General features: G+C 53.3%; 1 protein-coding gene across 2 annotated transcripts; it reads right to left on the reverse strand.

Moving 5' to 3' along the window:
• Positions 1–106: 106 nt before the first annotated feature.
• EDC3 (enhancer of mRNA decapping 3) lies at positions 107–24,666 on the reverse strand. 2 transcript variants are annotated; one of them, XM_084293208.1, is made up of 7 exons: positions 24,616–24,666; positions 22,575–22,756; positions 20,846–21,159; positions 13,986–14,321; positions 6,146–6,299; positions 4,465–4,682; positions 107–3,355 (listed from the first exon to the last, which is right to left on the reverse strand). In XM_084293208.1, exons 2-7 carry the CDS (start codon positions 22,736–22,738, stop codon positions 3,021–3,023), a joined length of 1,521 nt encoding a protein of 506 aa, XP_084149334.1. In that variant the 5' UTR covers positions 22,739–22,756; positions 24,616–24,666; the 3' UTR covers positions 107–3,020. The 2 variants fall into 2 exon arrangements, with proteins under 2 accessions (XP_084149334.1, XP_084149335.1); XM_084293209.1 differs by lacking the exon at positions 24,616–24,666 and adding an exon at positions 23,989–24,092.
• Positions 24,667–25,780: the final 1,114 nt, after the last annotated feature.

Consider the following 25,780-nt stretch of genomic DNA (forward strand, 5'->3'; position numbering starts at 1 on the left):
AAAAACTGAATTCCCTGGTCCCTGCCCTTGTGCCTCGGAGCAGCACGGAGCAGCAGGCAGGCTTGCTGTGCCTGTGGGGTCAGACAAATGAAGAGCTGCACGGGCGTAGCACACATGAATAGTTGCACTTTATTTCAGGGCAGCCCCCCGCAGAGGCAGGAGTCAGTCATTACAAACAGGGGTCACACGTGGAACACCGAGCGGTGACACCGGGCAGTGATCTTCACGTGGCACTGAGCAGAGCAGCACTCACGGGCAGGGCCTGTGCGGGGACAGAAACGACCTCAAACAGAGTTAAAAAGTGTGGTGAAGGAAGGGGGAACCAGGGGACCCGGCCCCTCAGGGTGCTGCGGGGTGTTCCAGAAGAGTAACCCCTGTAACTAAGATGCATTTCGTGTGGGCAAGGCCCCTGCGTCCTTCCTCCAGTAACCCGCTGAGAAGAAGCCCAGCCCAACACCCCCATCTCTCACCTTCAGCAGGGGAGCGCAGTGTAAAGGCTCCCTGCTGTGCCCCACACCCCACCCAGGTAGGGATTGGGAAGCTTTTTCCTTGCATCAGGGCTCCTGCCCTCCCCTTCTACCTCTTCCTTTTTTTTTCTTAAAGGTGGGGGCCCTCCTGCTGCATGGCTGCCCACGCACAGCGCCCCAGTGCTCCCCCAAACCACCCCGCAGTGAGAACAGAGCTGGGCTCAGCCACCAAACCTGCACGGGTGGCGGTACCTGGCTCATGCAGCTTCAGACAAGGCCCCTGGGATTAAGCCTTGGATATTTTATACACTGTTACTGCCCCACGGGCACAATCTGCAGTTCAGCAGCCAAACCCCAAGGAGCCAAGAAAAGCAGGGATTTAAGCAGCAGGGTCTCCTACCCAGCGTCTTGAGTAAGGAAAGTGAAAAACACAGGGATTAATGCAGGGATTAGGACTAACGCTGTACTAAAGCACCAGGCTGCAGCTGACTGCCCACCTTTTCCACCCAGGTGCTGCTCCTCCGCCTGGTTAAAGATGAGCTGAGGAAACAAAAAGGCAGAGAGAAGCCTTGCACCTGTACATCACCCAGCCAGCCCCACGGCTGAGCATTTTGTCAGAAAAAGCTTTAGGAACAGGGGTCCGGACACCGAGAGGGGCAGAGCCTGGGTCCTGCTGAGGTAGATGTGGCAGGGGAAGCTGCAGCTGATGGGGCACTTCATGCATGCCCAGGTTATTTATAAAAGCATCACAGAGAACTGGCCCTAAAAGGGAGTAAAATTGTCTTTCAAGCATTTTTCACTAGCTCCAGAATAACCTTTTCCCTAACCTGACCATGCACTGCAGTGAGCCTGGCAGCCCTGTAATTACCAGGGCCTTCCTTCTCACCAGTGCTGACCTTTACCAGCCTCTGGTCGACTGGGAGCTCTCCAGATTCTCAAGACTCTTGAAAAAAATACTGGCGAGGTCTCCCAGCGACACCAGCCAGCTCTCTGAGCACCCTGGGCTGAATCCCATGGGGCCACGGCCTTACACACACCCAGCTGCAGCAGACCCCGCTCGGGGCGTGCTGGGGTTTGTCCTTCCCGCAGTCACAGCCCTCTGCTGCTCGGCCTCACTCCCAGTGCCCAAACCCTTCCCTTTTCCACCTCAGCCCTATAAGACCCCTGCCCTGCTTGCTCAAGTTCTGCCACTTTGGCACCTCCTGCTCCTGTGCTCTTAGAAAGCAGCTCTTGCTCTCTCTCGCTCTCCCTCTCTCTCTCCCCCCATACCCAGGGTCACACCTGCACTCCCAGGCAAATTCCTGCTCCACCGGGGCAGTCTCCTTCCTCCTCCAACACTCAGCCTGTGTTCTAAGGCAGATAAAAGGCAAATAAATGCAGGTGCCCGACCTGTGGACTCGCAGCTGCCCGCCACCCAAACGAGCCCAGCCCCGACCGCGCTGCCGTTCCCCCGCACTGGGCAGCTGTCCCCATGCTCCAGCCCCAGCTGGAAGCCGGATGCCCCGGAGGAAAGGCACCCTCTGAAGCTCTGGAAGCTGCCAGAACAGGCTCTGGGGCATGTTCAGGACCAGCAGAAGCTTTGGGGAGAGGAAAGGGCCCAGGAGGATGACAGAGCTTCGCCTCCTGTCCATGCCCACGGCACCAGGAGCAGGCAGATGCAGCTCAGCTCACGGCACCTCCTGTGTCACCACAGGGCCAGCTGCGGGTGCACGGAGAGCACGAACAGGGAGCTCACCCAAACATCACCCGCAGCAGGGAACAGGCAGAGTGATGCTTCCCTGCGCCTCCCCCAATTCACACAACTGCTGTGCCAGAAAGAAAAAAAAGAATAATTATTTTCCAAACCACACCTCGCTCCCCGAACAAAGAAAAAGCCAGAGGGCAGGAGTAAAACCTAGCTGAGGACACGGGTGTTCCTGGAGCATGTGCTACCTGAGAGCTTCTGGCCCCTGGCATGAGCTTTCTGAAGAGGGAGCTCACTCCTTGAGGAGCGGAGGGCCAGGAGAGCCAGCGAGCTGCAGCTGCCTTTGTGAACAAAAAACAGAGGGGGGGGGATCCAAAAGAACCGAGCAAAACCAACTCCTCCCTCCCGGTACGACTGCAACAAAAGGTTATTTCTACACAACCAAGGGCTGCTGTTCCCAGCAGGACACCTTGAAGGGCTGGGAAATCAGTCTCAAGCCTCCGAGCCACCCGCTGCTTGTAGCAGACCCTCTCAAACATCCCCTCCGACAGCCCCCCGGCCAGGCCGGGGCAGCGCTGGCTGCCTTGGCCAGGGACAGGCACCACCTTCCTGCGTGTCCCTTCACACAATGGCACAAGAGAATGAAGACAGCTCTGCAGGAAGGTTTGCTTTCTTCTTTTTTGCTTTCACTTTATGACTTTTTTTTTTTTTTTTTTTAAATACACAACTTTTCTTCTGGAAGGAAAACTCTCCAGAACTTCACATCCTTAAGGCGTCACGAGTTTACTAGCCGGGATCCACCAGACAGCTTCATTTGACAGACATCCTGCTCTCTTCTCTCCCTTCAGATCCGCGGGGCTGGACGGGCTCTAAGTGGAGTGCAGGGGGATGACGAATTTGCTGCCGAAGGGCGAGTGGTAGTTTATCCCCACCTCCTGAAAGACCTTCTGGGGAATGCCAATGTCACAGAGGTACACGCGCCCTGCCCTCTCGCCCAGCGGCAGGGGCAGCCCCAAGGCCAGCGACCACTTGGCATCGATGCCCTGCTCCATTTCGCTGATGGGAGGGTCTATGCTGAGGACGGGTGCCCGGTTCTGGTTGGCCCAGTCCACGACTGCTTTGTACCAAGGCTGATCTCTCAGAAAGGCATTTTCGTGACAATCCAGGCAGTTGATCACTAGGTCAACGGGGGTATCGGGGAGATCTGAAAGAAACACAAGCACTGTGAGCACCGAGGACCAGCCTGAAAACACGATCCAAGGCTCGGGGCTTTCCCTCCTTTTCCTTCTCTTTCCTTTTTCCTTTTCCTTCCCTTTTCCTCCCCTGCTGCCAGCAGAGACTTCTCCTTTTTGCCTCCAACACCCGCAGGCTTGCTGCACGCAGTCTGGCCTCCCGGGCTGTTATTACTGTCCTTCTGCAGGAGACACCGACATCAATATTTAAAAGCTCCTGAACTTGCTGGAGAACATCCACAGCCTTCCAGATACCAAACAAAACCTCACTGAGCGGCCAGCAGTTCAGCAGACCTGCCCCAGATGGCACTGCTGAGCTGGCTTCTCCAGCCCGGGCAGCCCAGGGAAGCAGTGGATGACTTTCTCCACTGAAAACAAAGCCGTTTTCTAGGCTGCACAATTGGAAAAAAAGCATGTATTGCTCTGGAGCACGTTGATTAGCTTTGCTATGGAATGGCAACGTGGGAGCTGCAGGTGTTGCCTGCCCCACCGAGACCTGTTGGTCTCGCTGCACTCACCTGCTGCACTCTCTTCACGAAGCACTCAGTGCAAGGACTGCTATTTTATTATAACAAGCACACGGCTCCACCAGCACCGCACAGCCCCCCGCCCTGCTGCAGCACAAGTCGTGCCCTAATTCCCAGGCTTGTTTCTCCCCCAACATTTAAAAGAGCTAGGTTTGGAAATCATTTTAAAAGAGCTAGGTCTGGAAATAATGCTGGCGGAGCGCCAAGCAGAAGCCAGCCAGCTCACAGAAGGCAGAGCACCGCCGCACTGTGTGGTGGATTCCAAACCAGCACCCTGACAGCTCAACGAGGATGCGTGCTTGGTGCGAAACAGCAGTTGGATGCTCATCTACTTGCTGCTTCGACGTGCCGAACAAGGCGAGCCTTATCCTGGGAGAATGGCTGGTCTGACTCAGCCCCAGACAGCAGCTCTTGTGTTCCTTCAGACCGGAAACATCTGCAGCAGCACAACTGCTCCTCTGTCGGACCTCTCGAGGCTCTGCTGCCCTGCGGGGCCGCTAGATGGTGCCGCCGGCTCGGCACAGGGCTGACGAGCAGCTCTGCCCCTCGCTTACCTTTGACGCTGGAGACCTGCTGGCCTTGCGTCTTGCTGAAGAGGTTCAGCTCGTTGGTGATGGACTCCAGCATCTTGACGAAGTTGGGCAGGAAGAGGATGACGTGGACGTCGTGATTGGAGAGGTGCCGCCCGCAGCTGATGCCCTGCGCCCCCTTGACGTGGGGGCCGCACAGCAGGGCCACCGTGGGCCGCTGGTGCACGTTCTTCGGGTTCAGCCTGAGGGGAGACCGAAGGGAAACGTCAGTAAAAGCCAAGGATCTCCCGCCTTCGTCCTGCGAGATGCAAATCAACAGGTGCTTTACAAGCCTTCCGTCGCCTCTGAAGAAGAAGGAACCCACATCCTTTTGTAGTGCTGACAGCAGAGAGCTGTTCTGCCTGCAGGTTCCCTCCGAGACCTCTCTGCACCCGCAGCAGAGCAGTCCCAGCCTCGCCTGGCTCCTCACACAGCCAGCTTGTTCCCTGTTTGATGATGCATTTTCACTAGTCACATAGCAAGCTTCAAATCGGCGCATTTTCACTTTCAGGAGGTTTCTTTTCCCCCTTCTGCCCCTCTGATTTTGAAGGACGTTTTAAGAACTGCAGTAGTTCGATGCAGTGTGAAGAACAGGCAGCGCTCCAAAGCCAGCACGAGGGCTGAGCAGTTCTGCACTCAGATTTCGCATCTGAGAGGGTCAGCGCTGCCTGGTAGCTCACCCCTTACTGCTTTAAACCCAGCACTTGTGTCCTGGGCTGCAAGTACCGTGCTACTGCGTGACCAGGAGACTGAGACCGCTCAGGTTTACCTTCTGTTTTAAGAACAAATCATGCAGAGCACCTACCAGCAGCACAAGAAGACGTGTGAGTGCCTGCCCACACCAACAAACCTGTAAGTGCAGGCCCAGAACAGACCTTTTTCAGAGTAAGCACATCACTTGTGCAAAGAGCAGCAAGCACACTCCAAGCCTGCCCCCAAACCAGGCACCCCAAAAGGACAGGATGTTCGCAGACGCCTAAAAGCCAGCTCAGCATTGTGAGGAGCTGAACGGCTCGCTCTCACTGGCCAACTTTTGTTTTGTTGATGCCATTAGACAAAGGAAAAGTTGAGTTGTTTGCAAAAAAGGGCCAGCTCACTGAAATTCTGAAAGGGTTTCAACAGCTGTGGGTTACATTGGTGTAAGCTAAGTTCCCTGAAAAAATGCTCATTAAATGAAGAGAAAAAACAGCAGCTCTGCTTCATCTTTGGCCCAAGAGACTTCTGTTTCCAGGACGAAGGAGACAAAGGGAAGCCCTTAGCCATCCAATCACCCATCCAAGATAGCAAAATCAACCAGTTCCTTCCTAGAGAGGCTGAATATTAAAAAACAGGGAATGAGAACACAAAAACCTGCAAGGCTTCCTCCCGTTTCAAGAGCTTGAGCCTCACACTTGTTTGCGTGATCCCTGGGACATGAGCTGATGTGTGAGGTACCACAGGTCTGCACGGCATCTGGGTGAGGTTTTTCATTCAAGGAAGCAGACGGCAGACAGCTGCCTCCAGCTGCAGGGCCAGCACAAGGCACGGGTGGCAGCCACACCACACTCACCTCCCACGTAACCTCTGAGTCTCTTTTACGTTGCCCCCACTTGGAGGAGCAAGGTCAGAGCAGCGAGCTCTGCTTAGAGAGGGCAAATCCCCGGGGAGCTCGAGGGAAGAGCTTTACCTGTTGGGCCCCCCGAGGAGGCTGAGCGCCATCTGGCTCGCGCACACTCCCGTCATCTCCAGCCTGCGCTCCAGAGTCAGCCCGTGCTTCTCGGCCACCGACAGCAGCTTTTTGTGCAGCTCGTAGGACACGCTCGGAACCACCAGCCCGGAGTCTAGGATTCAGAGAGGGGAGGGAGGAAGACAAAGACATGATCAGAGACATTTCCCAGGACGGTGCAGCCTGGTGAGATTTCGTATGGCAGCACTTGGAAAAGGCTTCAGCGATCCTGGATCCTGGTCTGCGAGCCCGGAACTGCTCCAGCACACGGCTGAGGAGGCAGACAGAAGAACAGACAAGGGAGGTTTTCTCAAGCACTTAGAGCAGCCCCTGCAGGAGGATACAATTCTTCTGCATTTCTGGCCAATTCTTTACACGCTCCTTCTCCAGGCAGGCCAGCCTGGCATCGATTTCACAAATCAACCCTGCAGTAAACTCACCTGGAAATAAACACAGAGGATTCCCTGCCCCAAGAAAGCAGCCTGCTCAGAGGGGAGCCACAGCAATTGCTTGGTGGCATGCTCAGTAGCAGAGGACAAGGAACCTTGAGTACTATTTCCAATTACATGGAGAGAAGAGTGCAAAAGCTAAGTGTTGGGTGACAAAATTGCTGCTGCTGCAGCCAGCAAGACACCCCTGAATACCTTCAGCCACAGACACCACCTCTTTAATCCAACGTGAGTGCCTGCCCAGGTCACTCACGAGCACTGCTCTGAGCCCAACAAGCAACCCCAGCAGCGTCCAGCTGAGCGAGGGCTCTGGACGTACTGGGAAACAGGCTGGTAGCTCCTGCTCCGTGGGACGGGCAGGAAAGGTGCAGGGGGACAGGCACAAGGGGTGGAAAAGGGTTCAGGACTCAGACTTCTGCTGCAGCTCAGGCAAACGGCAGAGCATCACCAGCTGCTCGCCCTATAAACCAGCACTGACTGGGACCTTACTGGCATTTTTGGTGCCCAGGACCGCATTACAGAGCCGGTTGTTTACAGAAGCGAAGGCAGAAAGCTGCTTCAGCTCCGCTGGAAATTCTTTGCAAGACTTCCTCGCTCACGTTTCAGAGAGAAGAGCTGAGCAGAGTCACAGCAATAATAAAGGACTGGTGAAAATGCTCTGCAGCGATAGGGGTTCAAAGGGGAACAGCCACAGCGCACATCCGCTGAGAGGAAACCTAACAGTTACTCACAGGCTCGGGCTCCTTTGCAGAAAAAGAGCATGAGAACCAGCGGTAACGAGCAGTTGCCACATTCAAATGAGAAAGGCAAGGCAAGGCGCACTGCTAATCGCAAGGGATTCTCATTCGTACTGCCACGCTTCCTCGGGGTGCTGGTCACAAACCACTAAGCCGAGCCGCCGCGGTAACGGCAGGGTCTGTGCACCCTGAGGTTTTTGGAGCACGTGGCAGGTATTCCTGCGAGGTATCAGCACATCCAGCCTGGCCGCTCCGCTGAATCCCTCCGGCTTTCGCCTCCGAGCTCGCCAGCCGAGGGCTCCGCAGCCACGGAGGGACCAAACGTGTTCAAACACTTGACCTCGCATGCTAACAGCCGATTAAGCTACCTCTGCTAATAATCTTTTATTACATGCAGCACACATGCAAGCATGCACATTATCAAAGTCATTTCAGGCTCCTGATAGCAGCCACCGAACGTTTGGAGTCATAAGCCACTAATAATCCTAAGCCTGTCACACCAGTCACGCACCTGCCCGCCGTTCACACACCCTCTTAGCCTCCAGAGTCACGCAAGGCTCAGCTCGGGCTCGTTCCCATTCACATTTTTGCTCCTTCCCCGGGCTGTGTTTCTCAAGCCGGAGGGAGGGCTCGGAACCAGCCACCCGAGGTCAGGGTGTCGCCCGCGAGCTTGGCAAGGCGCATCCTCTGCTGACACGAAGCGAGGGACCCGCAGAGGGGGGCTGCTCAACCAATTCCCTGCTCAACCTTTGCACGAGGTGGTGGAAGAGCCAACTTTTGGTCCTTACCTACCTGGTGCAGCGCCACCATCTCCAGCTCCTCCTCGCCCGGCATCACGAGGTTTCACAGCTCCCACCGGCCGGAGGAAACCCAGTGCCCAGTGGGTTAATGCAGAGGGGCTTACTGGCACGGGAGGGACTTGTATTTAGTGTGCTACACTTTGTCCTAATTGCTCCCTCTCAAGAGCAGGCTCCGATGCCAAGAGAACTTCCCTTCTCCGCGCTCACGCAAGGGCCGACCAGTCAGACGGGCTTATCGGAGCCAGGCCGAGGGAGTTAAACAAACTCGGGCAGAAAGCAATCCAGGAGGCGACGTGTAAAGCCACAAACAATAACACGGCTGCAACAGAACTGAACCCCTGCCAACTTTAATTATGTTTGGGTTGGACAGCGCGTCTTTATTGTTTGGTAATGGAGGTAATAAAATAAATTAGCTCGGGCCTTTTAATATTAAATAAATGTATTTTACAGCTGCCTGGGAAAAAAAAGATAAAGACTGAACAGTTTTGTGACACGCAGGGTATTGCTGGGGCCTGATTACACACGAAGTGCACTCGGCTTACGGGGCACGCTGTGCCCTCAGCACAAACAACTCACCTCCTCGAGCTCCCCTGTGCCACGCTACACGCACAGAGGCTGGAGGAAAACCACCCCCGTGGCCGCAGGACCATGCAGCAGCGACACGAGGCGGGTACAGCCCGCGTGCATTTGGGGCAGACAGAACATCCCTGGGCTGTTTGCTGCCTGTGCTGGCTGCAAGGCTGGAGCCACCTGCCTGCGGCCTCGGGAGAACACAGCTACTTGCCCCACACGTTGCTCCAAAGGGGAATCATCTCCCCCACAACCTTAAGGGCTAGACTGATTTTTTTAATCGTCATTATTGTTAATTAGGACACATTCTGTGGAAGCTCTGGCTGCCACCCCAACGTAACCTGTCCCAGCATCAACGCACAATCCACGTGGGCTGAGCAGCAGAGCTTTGCCCCACAACTGCTTTGTTTTGTCCCATGGTTGGGTGAAGTTAACTTCACCTGCATCCTACTCAGAGATCCCAAAACACCACCCACATTCACAATACGCAGTCCCTGAGCCAGTCATCCACAGCCTGAAGAGCTAAAAGCTGAGAGAAAAGGACGTGGCACAAGAAAAGCCACACTGCCTCTGTCACCATGCAGGACAGAACCAGCCCCAGCTCCGGAGCCCGGCCCCTCTGCACCGATCTGCCCCAACGCACGCATTTTCTTCCTCCATCTCCTTACCACGTGGAAAAGGAGTTTCTTGAAGGACAGGCCTGAAGTGTGGGTAGGGAAAGCACAGAGAAACAAATATCAACTCTTGGCCTGATATTTGAGCTTGAACTTGACACACAGATAGCTCAAATTTCTCCTGCAGCTGAGCTGGAAACAAATCCCGCTTACTTTCCAGAAGAGGCACTGCGATGGCAACAGCTCACATCCCACACCACCGGCGGTATCTGGAAGAAAACCCGCTTTGGACAAAGCCTCAGCAGCACTGCAGGGAAAGGAAGGAATACCTCATCCACCTGGCACACGGCCATCCTCTACTCATCCCGGCATGCCCCTGAAGGTGCTGCTTCAGCAACATCCACTGCTCGCCAAGCCAGGCTTCGGGCGCAAGCCCACTGCGTGCACCTGTGCGAAAGCAGGAAGATTGGGTCTTGTGGGGTGCGAGGATGTCTCCCAAACTGGGCTGAAAAGGGAGATTTTGATTCGGTTTAATCATCGTGAACCAGAACTCCCGGTACGCACGTGGCATGTGCTAGCAGTGATTAAGCACAGTTAGGAGGGAAGAAGAGAGAAATGCAAAAGGAAAGTTTGGAGAGCCCGATATGCCTGAGATTACGGGGCCACTGATGGTGAACCGAGGCACTCCATCCTGCCAGGAACTCCTCTGAGCTCACACCCCCACGGCTCCAGGAGCAGAAAAGACAGCTCACACTTCACGAAAGCATCACCAACCGGCCTTGCCAGGGAGGCAGACGTGTGTTAAACAGTTGCACTTCCCCTTTTCAATGCAGCTTAATGGTAAACAGAGAGACAGATCAACAGGCCCCACAGAGGACAGAGCAGTGAAATACCAGGGAACAAGGCACACGTGGAGCCCCCAGGAACGGGCACGAGTCGGTCACCACCAGAGAGCTGCCAAGCTCCCAGCTTCCAGCTCTCATTTACACTGGGAGCAAATCCCCACCTTCATTCCCACTCTCTCCACCATAATCCCCTCCCCATGGCTCCAGACCCCTGGGCAGACACCCAGAACTATCTCCCCTCTTCCTGTCCATCCCAGCATCACCTTCTCGAGCCAGCAGGGCAAACCCCAAAGCGTTTCACACCGTGGGAACACCGAGGTAGCCTCCAGCATGCTGGTGAAGCCAGGGCTGTGCTGAATGAGAAATCCACATCGGCCCTCTCGTGCCCATTCTTGCCATTCTCCCTGCACAACTCATCCTTTCCTCGCCAGGAAAGCGGGCAGCAGCACGGGAAGCTGCCCTCTTGCCCTGTACAGTCTGACCACGTTTTGTCTGGGCCAGACACAAGTTTCATGCCACCGAGGATGGCACACGGCCTGCGAAGAGGGGATATGCTGAAGGACCAAGCAGCCCTCAGCATTTCCAGGATCATTTCAGGCACAAAATACTGTAAAGACAGCAGCCAAAGGAGGGAAGAAAAACTGCCTTTCCCAAGTTCTTCTTTGCCAAGACTGACCTGCAGGCTGTCGGGGATAACCATGTTAACCTCTGGGAGGGTAAGAAAGAAAAATTGCAAAGGGACCCAAAGAAACACAAACCCAAGCTGCTTTCATCCAACCTCCAGCGCTGAATTTGAGCCAAAAGCCTCAGCAGACCTAACGACTTACTGCTCTACTTCCGAACATACTAGCATGCACACTTGAGTGCCTGGCACCACAAAATTAGCTCTCCGAGAAGCATCTTGAGGGACTCGAGTGCCTGTCAAGCTTTGCTTACATCCCACACGGCTCAGCTTCTTTCAGCCGGCAGCCACCACGCAGACTGGGAGCCCTGCAGATTCAGCTTTTGGAGGACAGGCACCAGCACTCTGCTGGTTTTCCTGCTGCACGGGTCTGCTTATTTCCGAGCTCCATGGAAACACGGCATAAAAGAGCACACGAGGATCCCACAGACCTTTCTCCTCTCCCACGGTGATGAGAGCTGGATGTTAGCTGGCTGTCAGTCACCAAGCAGCATCACTCTGTGGGATTACAGCAGACAGAACGATTAGTCTGTCGGCCGGAGCTCTTTTAAGATACTCATCTTCAAGACTGGCCTAGGGAAGAAATATAAAGTACTTATTTCCCCTATAGCTAACAAAATGTGTTTTGTTTTGTGTTGTTTTTTTTTTTTTTTTTTTCTTCCAGAGATCCCTATAGGAGTCTAAAAACAACTCCACAAAGAGAATTCAGAATAATAAGAAGAAATCCTGTGACAGATATACCCAGAATAACGGCATTCAGGGCTGTTGGCACTCTCAGCTCATTTCTGCAGCTGCTGCTCTCTGAGCTGCTGAGAGAGGCAGCCTGCCTGTAGCTCAGCATCCTCCTTCCAGCTGCTAAACAAAGATCTGGGCTTTTTGAGTGACAGCCCCTCACTGCCCAAGCACACTGACCATCCCTCTGTCCTTCTGGCTACAGCAGGCTGAAGGCTGGCAGCAGCAGGCCAGTTACAGCTGTTTACAAGAGCTTTTGCTAGACGGCCCAAAGCATTTCCGAAGCAGAAGCAAACTTCCTCTGCTGACACAAAGGAAGCCGCCCTCTGTGGGAACACCACTGATACGCAGCGGTGGGACCCTTCTAGCACCGCTCGCAGGACTGGGGCTGTGCCCTGCTGGGCATGGGAGGCAGGGAGCAGCAGTTGGCAGTGCCCCTAGCACGACAGCTTCTCCTCCAAACCAATCTAGAACCCATCTGGGAGTCTCAGCACCCCCCAGGAGTTAATGAGCCTGGCGAGACCCCACAACTACAAAGGAGAGGGGTTTGCCACCTCCCTGGGTGGCCTTGCCAAGAGCAAAACAAGCCAAGAGCAGCCCTTTCAGCGGGCTGCAAACAGGGAGCCAGGAGCTCCTGTAGGAAAGGACAACACAGATTAGCCAACAACTCCATTTCCATCCCCTGAATTCTGTCCTGGTGCTTACTGGTTGTTGCACAATGCTTCTCCAGGAACACTACTTCTAGAATCCTGCATCAGCTGTACATCTCAAAGTGGCAGCTAACGCTCGGGTAGCTTTTGTTTCAGACCCACACAGAGGCCCTGGCTCCTCTGGAACATGCCAGCTGGGAGATGAATTGACAAGTAGCCAGTTTACCACCAAGAAAAGCTCGCACAAAAAGGAAGAAGCACTTATTCACACAGTACGCAGTCAGCTGCGGGAGCTTCATGCCGCAGGATGCTGCAGCAACACAGAGATCGCACAGGCTCAAAGAGGAATAGGTTAAATTAAGCAGAAGAAAAAAAAAAAGTCATCAAAAGCTCTTAATACTAAAATACCACTTCTGCTTCAGGAAGTCTTAAAGTCGTCAAAGAGAGCGCTCAGGGGAAAGTCTCACCACATGCTTCCTCCCGTCTTTCACTTGTCCTTAAGTAGCTGCTGGAATCAGAACACCGAGTCGGACGAGTTCAGACTGACCCAGGACATTTTTACCTGGATCAGAACGGATCAGCAGGGCAACAGAGGACACAAGTGGAAAGCCAAGATACCGCAGTACAGCAGAACCATTAAGAACTGACATTGTTTAATTGCACAGCAGCCAATCACTGTAAATCAGCTTCCTTCCACCACGTGCTTCACACCCCGCTGGAGTTTCTGAGAGGAGAAGAATGACAGAGCAGAAGGAATGACAGGCCAGGGACCTGCTTACCCTTGTGCCCAGCACACAGACCACCAGGGTGCAGCACTTCAGTCTCTCTCTACAAAGAGACCTGAAATTTGATTTTATTCTGACGTGGAAAAGAAACGTTGCTGGGATGCTGAACCTCCTTTACTGCTACGTTTTGCAAGTGCTACAAAAGATGCAAGCTGAGGGCAGGGCACCACACCTAGACTGAAGTTACAGGGAACATGTACAAAGAGCAGCATGAAGTGAACACGCCATGCCTCGTGGCACGTGTATGAGAAGATTGCTAACAGTCAGCCCCTCACACAAACCCTTCTGCATACACCAGGCTTGCAGGCTCTGCTTCTTTCACACAAACACCACACAGGCAACAAAGGCAAGGGGGAACCAAAACCCCCATAAAAAACTATTTGTACACGAGTGGTTGGAAATACGGACGGGAAGAGCCAGAACCATTTCTTTTCATACCAACGACATTTAAAGTTCCTTACAACCACACAGAGGTCTCTACCTGCTGCCCAAGCAGCACCAGGAACACCTGAAGTCCCTTGCCTTCTACCAAAAGAGCAGGAATTACAACACACTCCCGTACGCTGGAGCCCCAAGAAGAGCCCTCCTTCCCAGCAGCCAGCAGTCAAGCCCATGCACGCTCGCCACGCTACTGAAATCAAAGCACGGATTCAAGTGGTTCCACTTCGGTTTCTGTTCTTTTTAATGCAACCTCCAGCTTCATCCCTCCCTGCAAACAACTTACCTCGTTGCCCTATCTGAGTATTTTTGGCCTCAGAAATATGGCAAATAAAGGTTGTATGGAGATGCAAGGCTCAGATCCGACCTTACACACAGGGATGGCCCCTGCCCGTACCCCGTTAAGCTGACAGACACCCCCGGGGGAAAAACAATCCACCACACGTGCCCCAACAGAGCTGCAGAGTGTGCATCCTTATCAGTAAGGGATCTGGCATACCAGTGCAGAACTCTTTGTTCGCGTTCTGGGGTACGACAATCCGTCTGTAGACGATGGGCTCCGACTCCAGGATGTTCTCGTCGTGCCGGTAGCGAGCCGGCTTCTCGCTTGGGGTGCCCCGGGAGCGGGTGCCGCTCCGCCTCTCGTAAGTCTCAATCTCTTCAAACACAGCTGCCTTGTCGAAAAGGGCCAGGTTCCCCTCGAAATCGAAATCCGTGTCTGGGATTTCATCGATGTCGTCCCCGAAGCACTCATCGTCTTTGCTCTTCATCTGCCCGTTTTTCAGGCCGCTCTTCTTCGGGGTCACCTGGTTGGGGTGGCGGCTGCTGGACGACCCTAAACAAAAATAAAGGCAAGTTGAAAATACACAAATGGAAAAAAAAAGTGTAATCAGTGGACAAAGCCATGTTTCTTGCCTGCTTTCTCAGGAAATTTTGTAAGAGGAAAGCTCACGTTTGATGTCTATTGACTCGAGGGATTGTTGCTTCCCAAAGAACCTGCAGGCCTCGTCTTTAGCTTATCTGGGCGTGAGTAACACCAACAGAAAACCCAACGCGAGGCACCGGGAAAGAGATTTCAGGGACTTTCCTCTGGCAAGGGCAGGAAAAACAAGCTCGACCCCAGTAGCAAAATAAACATTTCTGCTCATTTAACGTAAGAGAGCGTTATGGTAGTGTTGAGGTATTGAGCAAGCCCTGGGCTAGGGCTGCACTATTCCTGCTGCACTGGGCTCGTGTTTGTGCAGGCATGTGGCCCAAGACTGTCATGGAATTTCCCTAAATTTCAGAGGCTACCGTGGGTGTTTTCTTCTGAAACAGGTAAGCCACCTACTGATGGAGAACTTAAGCCCCTGAAAGTATTTCTCCCTCGTTCGCCATCACTAGGTGTGTATTTCTCTAAGCCAAGATGAAGTCCTTTCCCTTTCCCATATTGCATTTTTCTACTTATTCATCGTATCACACGTTTAAGGGGAATTATTTCCAATCAGTAACCATGCCAGCCGGATTTCCCTCACATGAAGATGAAGAAGTCTCACTCTGAGGGCTGGTACAAACCCAAACGCAGTCACAAGGCTGACGTACCCCATTATTCATTTCTTACATTATTCTGCAGGTCACCCACACGCAGTCAAGACCAGACGACGTTAACCTGTTAGTTATACCCATCGCTAAACCTGCCCACACTAGGAAAGATTTCAGGCCCATTTCAGCAATTAGTTATCACCTCCACTGCCCAACAGATGGAGTAACTGTTACCACACCAGAAGCGTTTGCTTCCCTAACGTATTTCTCACGTTTTAAGAGAGATTTTACCCCCCTGAATGTTATTTATACAGATGAGCTTGCGGACAGAACCTGTTCGCTGACACACAAGCAAATCACCACCAAGTCACCAAGATGACACGTGCCTCTCGTCCATCACCCTGCACACAGCTCTGGCTGAAAACGCACTTTTTTTTTGTTTTACATGTTATTGGCAATCAATGAAAGGGCACAAGAAGAACTTCAAGTCATCTGAGGATATTTAGAAACCAACCCCAGAAGACCTGCAATATGCCAAAGCTTCGTGGTGTCCCACAAAGTTACCTGTTAGCCTCAAAAGCACAGACAGGTCCAGCTTGGTCTTGGCAGACCGCTTTCTCTCCCACCAAATCTCATCTCTCACTTCCCCCATTTCCCAGGCGTGAAGTCCTGTGCTCCAGCAACAGAAGAGCACGTCGCCTGGACAGCAGAGGAGCCTGGCCCCAGCTCCTGCAGGAGCACTCACCCATTTCAGAACCAGGCCAGGAACCGGTCTGTTCGAGGCCAACGTGCCGATTTTGGCCAAGTTAACGAGCAGAACTCATTTCTCCACCACAAAGTTACTCAGTAGCTCAATTACACCACTTAAATTGCAGCAGTTAGCTTAGAACATTTACAACTACCCAAATCCTCCAGAGAAGAATCCATAAAAAGCAGCTCCCTCCACTTTCCCTACCCAGCAGAGGCTCTGCAGCCCAGAGCAGGGAACCCCTTCCTGGAAGGTGGCCTCACCTGGGTCTCTCAGGTGCTTACTGAGGACTTTGTCACAGTAAAACAAATTTACCAGAGCTCACCATGAGCTCCCCTAACACCACGTCTAACCTATCCCTGGAAAGTCACAGTGCAGTGTGGAACACCTCACTGCTTTTATTCTGTTAGGAAAGCTTTGTCTCAGGAAGAATTTTCCCTCTTGGTTAGTTTTGCCCCTATTTTAGGCAGCCCGTCACTTGTTTCTGCTGCTGAGGTGACTCACCCAAAAGCTTTCCCAGCCCCCACAGCAGGGATGCTCTCTGAAACAGTCAGCAGAGTGCCTCGAGAACCTGAGCTGAACAAAACAGACCTCAACACTCTCAAGCAGCTCCAGTCTCCAACCACACAGCAATTCACAAGTCCTGCAACAACTGAGAACGCAGGCAAGTCAGAAGCCAGTTCTTCACACCTCGAAATGAGGGTGACAAGACCCCAAACCTTCCAAAGGCTTCGTGGAGCCCTTCTTCCCTGTAAAGAAACAAAGCAAATCCCTTTCCAGTGACCACTTCCCTGCAGCCTACAGGATTTAGGCTAACCTCCCCGTGCCAGAACTCCACCGGCCGTAGCACGAAGCTGCTTCAAAGCTGCTGCTCTCAGCACGAGGGCCAGTCGGAAACATTTCTGCTGTGCACGCTGGGGCAACCGAAACCAGCGCCGCGGCATCATGCGGTCAGCGTCACCACACTTTGTCAGAACTCTATTTCTGGAGCCTATTTATAATTATTTGAAATTATTACTAATTATAGCAGGCAGCTCGTTTTCAGACGCAGTGATTCTCAAGCTGCTCGGGACTTTGGGGATTTTATAAACAGCTGGGTGAGAACAGACTGCTGCAACGCACCTTTTGTCAAGAAGGACAGAATTCAAGGATTTCTAGCAACTGAACACAGCTTGGGGGAGGGAAAGGGTGAGGCCTCCTGGCAAGGAGGATTTCAGCCCAGAAGCTGCAACCAGGCCTTTACGCGTACAGCTTTGAGAAAGGGAAAGCTTTTCGGTAGCCCCACTGATTCCCAAACCAAAGGGGGCACACCAAGCACTCCAAAGTTGCACACAGCTTGGGCTGGAGCTGGCGGCCAGCACCACACACAGCTAACACTGCTAACAGCGGCACGAGAAACAAAAGCCCAGAGCTACACAGCTGGCCGAGCCCTCCAAACACTTCCCTGACTGCCAGGCGAAGCAACAGGCGAGGGACTCAAAGTTGAGATGAAGAAGCTGGAGCCTGCTCTGAGCACAATGGGAACAAGCCTGCCTCTTGTGCAGCTCTTCAACGTTTTGGCAACTCCGTTCCCGTTCCCCAACAAGAGTTCTACACCGCCTGCCAGGTTCTTCTGCAAACAACTCCGCTCTCCCCTCAGCTGACCTGCGGAACAAAACATGGGGCCGGCAGCATCACCATGCGATGGGCCCAGGGGAGAGAAGCAGCTGATGCAAGCAGCATGCCAATGCTGACAGAACCAAACGGCGCGTTAGGAAAGCTGCAGGAACAATGGCTGGAAAGCTCCCGGGCTCCCTGCAGACACGACGACTGCAAGCCAAGAGCAGACCTCATCAAATCGAGACGTGCTGGCGTTGTCCCGCGCAGCTCGCTAATGCAGCGGGTGCCAACCCCACCATCCTGCTGACCCACCCGAGGGGCTGCGTTACCCCGTGGAGCAGGGGAAAACTCAAAGAATACGAGAGAGAAGGCCAGCAGGAGGATCACTGCCATCCAGGGCTACCGAAACCCAGAGCTCCCAGCCCAACTCCTCCATCTGTGCACGGCTTGCTAAGGAGAACAGCACAGGGCTCCCCATCAAGCTGGCAGCTCAGCACCGCACAGAAAAGTGCCTCCCTCTAAACAATACTTCCCAAATATTTTTTTTTCATTGGAAAAAAACCCTCATGTATAGCACACAAGCAAATGTAAAGTCTCTAGCGAGTTGGCTGCCTTCCTGTGAGATCCCTGCAGGAGCTTTTACCGCCAGCCCTGGCATGAACGAGCCCCGTGCCAGCAGGGCACACAACCCATTGTTGTGTAATCTGGGCTGCTATTTGTTGTTTATTGATTTCTGTCACACAAGTGCTCCGAGGGGGAACTTTGTCCCTGACTTAGCACGCTAAAGGGCATCGAGAGGTTAGCTTCCAGCCCAGGCACCGCACAGCTTCGGGTCAGGCTGACATCACAGCCCGGCCTTGCCTCGATCCCTGCAGCCGCCACCTCTTCTGTTCCACGCTGGAGCCTTTCAGGCATCGCTCGCCTTGCTCTCCACGCACACTGCAGAGAGCAAGGGTTCAATTTTCTACCTCACTTACGGTCCGCACCTTGCTCAACCTGTTTCAGATTTTCTCTTACAGGCTTTGACCTGCTGTCAGGCTTCTGTAAAACTGCTGCGAGCTGTTGGTGTGCTGAAGGGGTTTGAAAGGCTCGCTGCTCACCCCACACCTACCAGGTGCTGCCTGAACAGTGCTACGCGAGGTAATCCAGCTGGGCTCTGCCCAGCAAGAAGAAAGCAAAGCAGGGGTTACTTCAGATAACCAGGTAGCTGGCAGTGTAGTTTGAAAAGAGTTTTTCCTCAAAACATGCCTTCGCCCCACCCCCCACCTTTCTGGCCTTCCTCCTCCTACCAACCCTGCTTGGCCATCACTTTAAAACAGAAGGGAATAAGAAACTTAAGAATTTGTCCTTCTGAAGATTTAAAACAAAAGGCTGCTCAACCTTGTAAACTGATTTAAATTAACAGAAATCAGAAGAGCTGCAACTGTTTCAGAAAATGAGAGCTGTTGGTGGGGGAGGAAGACTTCCAGAGGCCCAGGAAGTTCTCCAGATAAGGCGCAGCCTTTGATCTCGCTGTTTAATTGGCCCTGCTCACCTTGCTTTCATTTCTTTTCAAGACAAAACAACAAAAAAAAAAAGGTAAGGGGAAGAATTAAATCATGGAAATACGCTTGATATATCCTGATGCTTCAACATTTGAGTCATGAACTACACTAGATGTATCCTGATGTTTCAGTAATTGCAGCCCAGGGGGCTCCGAGGGCAAAAAAAAAGCGAGCACAGCCAGCCTTGGCACAGCGTGAGGGCTGGCTGGAGATTTATGATCAGAAATAAAAATAACGGATGCCTGGCTTTGAGACGTGCTGATCCTATCTTTACATCATCCTCACTAGAGCGCGTTAATTTGTGTTTTTTTTAACCAACGCAGCACAGCAAATACCGTTTGTAATGACTCGTAGGGGGCTGTTGTGATAGGTCATGGTTGTGCAGGCTTTAAATAGAAAAGCTTTGCAACATCATCAGTTGTTTCTAGTTCCTTGTAGAGAAAAACAGGCTGGCAACTGGACCGTTTTCAATCAGGAAGCACAAGAGGAATGAGGAACTCGTATGAACTAGCACTATTCAGTTCTACATTTCGCAGCCTTTAATGCTGATGAAGCAGATTAATGCGCGGGGTGAGATCTCCGCTAATTAGATTTGAAAATTCACTTTGACAAATAAATGGTGGAAGATTGACTTTTTACATAAACAGGCGTCAACCACACTTCTCTGAGAAACGCTGCAGCAAAGAAAACACCAGCGTGTTGCTCTCCAGCAGACTGAAACAGGGATGGGTAAAGTATTACACAGCAGCGTCACGGCAGAACTGCAGTCCCACTGATAAACAACTGCCTCCTTTCCACCCCGTGCCCATACACCTTTTCCCTGTCGCCTCCTGTAGTGGGTTCCCTCTTCTTTTCAGCCCAGCCTCTTAACCTCACACCAGTAGGTTAAGCAACAGGAGAGTTTTTGTGAACATTCCTCTTTATTCTACCTCATTCACAAGAGACACACAGAACAGTCTGCAGCATTTCGAAGTTCTGAGGTTTTCCTTCAACAGCCCTTGAGAGGGGAAAAGAGTTTCAACTCAGATTAGCCCTGGAAAGCTCGTCAAATTCCCACACCGCAACCAACATCAGATCCAAAATGCTCCTGAACTAAATAAACGAAGTCATGTATGTAGTTCCCTCTTACCTGTACGATTCTGCAGGTTAGTTTGGACAGACACACTTCTGAAACAGCGAGCACCATGCCTGCGTGCAGCCTAAGTAACACTGGCCTTTACTGACAGATGACAGCACTGTGAATTCTGCTGCAGCCCTCCCAGCCTGTGAACCAGGCTCGCTGCACACCTGAGTTAAAGCTCCCTGCTCTCGCTACTCAGCTGAGCAGCACTGACTTCTGTGTCCAGCAGGAAAGGTGTTTCACCTGGAAACAGCAGCAAGGAAGGGTGGAGAGCATCTGCCTCCAAAGAACTCTTAGCAGCAGTGCAACGGCAACGGGGACAGCAGAGAAGCAGCTCTGCACAATGTTCCCTGCTGGCCTTTCAGTAAGGTAGCTGCAAGCTTACAGAAACAGAACATCTTTTGTAAACAACATAAAAAATAAAAACAACCACAGCAAGCCAGCAACGACAGATCAGACCCAACAGCCTGCTTCAGCTGACGACACTCACCCAACGAAGCGTTTTGGATCGCTGTACTGGGCTTGTTGTGCAGTACCCACACCTCTGTTTGTAAGGCAAGTGCTGCACATTTTAGTGCCGCTGTCTGTATGCTCGTACCAGGTTCTGGCAGAGGTTACATCACCTCCCTGTACAACGTCAGGCACGTGCAAGACCCTCGGAAGATCTATACTGGTAAAATCCAGCCCTTCAGGTGGCAACGCACGTAAAAAAGGAAACAAACCTAAGTTTCCAGACCCGTTTGAGATGTTTTAGCTGAACTGGGGCACACGCTGCGGCAGCGACCCAGGCGAAGAGGAGAGCTGCAGAACACAGAACACATACTCACAGGAATTGTGCCTGCGCCGAAAGCCTTTGGACTGAGTCAGGGTTTCCACATGGCGATCCATGTAGCTCTTGGAGCACTGCTGCTGGGGGGAGATGATGATGTCCTGGCTCTTCACGTCCGTCCTCCTGGGGATGTTCTGCGGGGCGCTGCTGCAGATGGGCTTCTTTAACATCTTGCCGGTGCCGTTCTGGCTAGGCCCCACCTGGCAGCCGACCCCCGGGATGCCCAGTTCTGTCTGCTGCAGCTCCCCGCATGGCCTGCTGTCCTCCGGGCCTGGGATCTCCAGAATCTTCAGCTCAGTGATGTCACCTGCCCTAAAAAAACAAAAGGAATAGAAAAACAAACATTCAGGAACTTGGTGTTCGGGGTACTTTTAAAGAAACAGCCTTGAAAGAAAATCGTGCAACATTACCCAGAGGTTTTTGGATGTCATAGTCAATAAAACAAAGGGGAAAAAAACATTTTAATACTCAAACACAGGCTACATGCCAGGCATCGAAATATTCACCTGAAATTACATAAACTTTAAATAAAATCTCGAGTATTTCTAAACTGCACCTGGATTTGGTGTAGGTTCTGTCCCTAGCTGAAGCAGGGATTGGTTAAGCAGAAAATTGAAGCAGCCAGCACAGCTCTTTGAGAAAGTCTGCGTTAATTCAGCAGTTTCTAGCTATTATAATTAACCTCAGCCTGGAGGGTGCTACTACTTTTAATCCCTTCCTACATAAAGCTCTCCTTAAATGAGTGCTATTCGTGCTCAGACAAGGGTGTGCTCGCTGTTTCTCAAGACATAGGATAAAAAAAAAAAAAAAAAAAAACACACAGCACTGAGCACGAGCCAAAGTGAAACAAAGAAGTGGTCACGAAGACCTCCTCTCCTCCATCTGCACCAACTGCAAGACAGGAACCAGAAGTTGGGGTGTTCAATTTAACCTTTTAAAGTTTGTGTCCAACTGGGATATAAAACTAACAGCCTGGAAGTTAGCAAGAGCCCTGAAAGAATCATCCTTCCCACTCTCTTCAAAAATCAGAGTTTTCTAGGAAAAAAAAGGATTCCCTGCAGTCAGCACTTGGTCTTATTTTTAAAATTGGGGACTCAGGCACTTCGCTGTTGTGATATGGAAGTTGCAGAGGTAACAGGAAAGTGTCCAGTGACAAATGACTCCTATTTATTCTTTTTTTTGAGCGCAGCGTTAGCAGGAGTGGGAAGGGACTCAGGAGAGCCAAGACAGCACCGCACTGACCCAGCGCCCTGGTCCCAAACCATTCCCTGTCTGCACAGAGGGAAGAACACGGGGATAGAAAGGAGATGGCTCTGGATTTAACCCCTGCGTGTAATCTACCTGTTGTGGCCATCATTTTAAGTGAGATTCCCCCCTCTGCTTTCCCCTGAGGCACTTTAATAACACGAGTTGCTGATTGCAGAGCATAAAGAGTGAGCCAACCCCTCAGCTACCCAAAAAGTGCACACATACACAGAATGCACAGAAATCACACACACAAATACATTCACACACACTCACACAGATCCTCACAGCACTTCTCACAGAGCAGAGACCAAAAACAGCACCCTTCTGCACACAAGCTGAGAGAAACGCCAGTGGTGCTTCTCACCTGAAGCTGCTCAGTAGCAGGAGGGTGAATTTAAGGCAAAGAGCATGTTTCTGGGGAAAAACGACCCAAAATATCCACCCAGACTGGAAAACGCAGGAGAAATACCAGCACTAACCTGAAGGTGACTTCTGGCACGAGGCACTTGACCCCATTGTGGAAAGGCCGGGTCAGGGAGATGGTCTGGCTGACCTGGTCCACGGCAGACACTCGCCCCTGGTAGACGCCCAGGCTCTCTCCGCAGTTGATGGACACGATGCTCCCCAGCCAGTCCGTAGCCATGATCCCGGGACTCGAATCCTGCAAAGAGGCACAGGCCTGGCCGTAAGGTGAGGGAACAACAACCCCTTGTTCCCTCAGCAACACGTTAAAGCCCTGCGCAGGGCTCTGCCTGCACGTTTAGAAGCCCTGCCGCTGTTTGCATGACTGAAGAAATAGTTGGGTAGCGGATTTCAAGGCTAACAGCTTCCAAACAGAGCACTGAGCTTTGCCTGGGTATGTTCTCTCTAGAGCTTCAACCAGGGAATTTTCCCTTCCCTCTGTAAAGCTTTGATGTGCACACAGCGGAGCAGAACAGCTTTTGTGAGCGCTTAGCAGCGAGGGCATTGACCTCAGCACCTCCAAATTAAAACCAACACCTTAAGGAGCACAGACAGGTGCAGAGGGGGTAAGAAAACAATGCTGGAGCCCAGCACAGCAGTCTTCATGCTGTCCAGGGCCAGGATTAGCATCGCTGTCACAAGGTGATGGCCAAACAAAGCCATGCTGCTTTCCAGCACCCGCACCGAGCTCCAGGAAGGACACAGCTCTGGGAAGGTGACAGCCTCGCTGGCACCACAGGAGAGCTGACAGGCTCGCGGGAGAGAACAGCCACTGCATGTTATCTGCCTCTCCTGCCGTCACCCTCGGGAAGAGGGAACACGCTGGGAATTCACTCAGTTACGGTGCACACAGGGGTAGGAAGGCTGGGACGTGACCTGGGACAATCAGCACGTAAAGCACGCTTCTGTGGGAAACATTTCAGGTCTCTTCAGGCCCTTTCTGTCCTGAGCTTTACGGAAAATAAAGATGCAAGAAAAAACACCTAGAGAGAGCTAGGACACATGCATGCCACCAGGAACAATAAAAGCTCCCTTCCCCCAGCTTTCAGGAGACTTCAGGGAGGCTTCAAGAAGAAACCAACAGGGATCTGGTCACCAAGCCACGTGTTCCTCAGGACCAGCCCTTGCCCATTTCTGTGTGTTTATATTTACCCACGACAACACCACCTGGACTCCCAGATGATGGCCGATAAGAAGTACTTGCAGAACGTCGATAATGCATTTTGGAGAACCTGCAGCATGGCTAAAACCTCATTCACTTTCCCACCTTTTGCATCTCTTTGAAAAGGAGGCAAAGCTTTCAGAGAACACTTTCAGAGACCACTTCAAGAGGAACCCTTTAAAGAAGGCCCCGGCCCTTTACAAATACACAAACAGCTCCCTCTGTGTGCTTGCAAACAAACCCAAAGGAAGGGAACTGCCTCACAGCACCTCGCTCGTGTGCTTGGTCACTTGGAGAAGGAAGGAGCCACACGGGCAGCGGATGATTTACTCGGGCACGGGTGGGAAATAGGAAAACGTCCGTTTGTTCACCCCGCCTGCGAAGCCAAACCTCCCCCCCAACACCTTTACATCGCGAGTTACTGTCCGCACGCCCCTTGCATCCCCCCAACCCCTTTCAAGCGGCTGTTGGCGACGCCCGTGCTTCGGGAGGGCCTCACAACCCCCGCAGGCTGCCCCAGCAGCCCGTCACCGCCCCGCACCCCCCAGAACCGAGCCCCTCACAGCGCTGGCTCCGCACGGGGCTGCTCGGCGCGCCGCGGGGACGCGGGGCCCAGCGGGCCGAGACCCGACGGGCCCGAGGGGCGGCCGCAGGGGCTGGGGGAGCCGCAGGGGGCGGGCCCGGGCCGCGAGGGGCCGAGCCGGGGCCCGAGGGAGGCCGGGACCAGGCCCGGGACCAGGCCGCGGCCCCCCCCGGCCGCTCCCCTCAGGCCCCGGCCGCCACCGGAGCGGCCCCGCGCGGGTCCCGGCGCCGCGGCCTCGCGTCCCGGCGGCTCCGTGCCAGGCCCGGCCCCTCCCCGGTCCCCTCCCGGCCCCCCCGGCCCGGCCCCGCCTCACCTGCGGCCGCCGCTCGCCGCCCGCCGCCCCTCCGCCTCCGCGCCGCCCGCCCGCTGCGTCACTTCCTGCTCCGCCGCGCCGCGCCGCTCTAGCCGCCGGCGGGAGATCATAGAGAGGCGTGGAGGAATAGAGCGTGGCGCATGCGCACCGCGGGGGAAGGGGGCGGGGTGCGCGGGCGGCGGGCACAAGGTGCAGCGCCGAGCGCTGAGTGGCGCATGCGCGGGGTGGGGCTGCTACGTCACACCTCCAGGTGCCTCGGCGGTACCTCAGGGGCGCCTCCATGGCACCTACACCATCCCATAATACCTGTGTGACACCCCCATGGCTCCTCTATGGCACCTCCGCCATCCCATAATACCTGTGTGACACCCCCGTGGCACCTCCGCCATCCCGTAATACCTGTGTGACACCTCCATAGCACCCCCACCATCCCATAATATCTGTGTGACACCCCCAAAGCACCCCCACCATCCCATAATACCTGTGTGACACCCCCATGGCACCTCCATGGTGCCACTGCCATCCCATAATACCTGTGTGACACCCCCATGGCACCTCCACCATCCCATAATACAGAATCACAGAATTTCTAGGTTGGAACAGACCTCAAGATCATCGAGTCCAACCTCTGACCTAACGCTAACAAGTCCTCCACTAAACCATATCCCTAAGCTCTACATCTAAACGTCTTTTGAAGACTTCCAGGGATGGTGACTCCACCACTTCCCTGGGCAGCCTGTTCCAGTGCCTCACAACCCTTTCAGTGAAGAAGTTCTTCCTAACATCTAACCTAAAACTCCCCTGGCTCAACTTAAGCCCATTCCCCCTTGTCCTGTCACCAGGCACGTGGGAGAACAGGCCAACCCCCACCTCGCTACAGCCTCCCTTGAGGTACCTAAAAAGAGCGATAAGGTCACCCCTGAGCCTCCTCTTCTCCAGGCTGAACAAGCCCAGCTCCCTCAGCCGCTCCTCGTAGGACTTGTTCTCCAGGCCCTTCACCAGCTTCGTCGCCCTTCTCTGCACCCACTCAAGCACCTCGATGTCCTTCTTGTAGCGAGGGGCCCAAAACTGAACACAGTACTCGAGGTGCGGCCTCACCAGAGCTGAGTACAGGGGGACGATCACCTCCCTAGCCCTGCTGGCCACACTGCTTCTTATACAAGCC

The sequence above is a fragment of the Netta rufina genome (genome assembly GCF_964035555.1).
Source record: "Netta rufina genome assembly, chromosome: 11".
Lineage (NCBI taxonomy): Eukaryota > Metazoa > Chordata > Aves > Anseriformes > Anatidae > Netta > Netta rufina.

Excerpts from the sequence above, each read along its gene's own strand:
- EDC3 (XM_084293208.1), bottom strand. The coding sequence starts at position 22,738 with ATGGCTACGGACTGGCTGGGGAGCATCGTGTCCATCAACTGCGGAGAG. Across the intron at positions 21,160-22,574 it reads GTGCCAGAAGTCACCTTCAG|GGCAGGTGACATCACTGAGC; the intron begins GTTAGTGCTGGT and ends TTGTTTTTTTAG. Across the intron at positions 6,300-13,985 it reads GAACAAAGAGTTCTGCACTG|ACTCCGGGCTGGTGGTTCCG; the intron begins GTATGCCAGATC and ends TCTGAATCCTAG.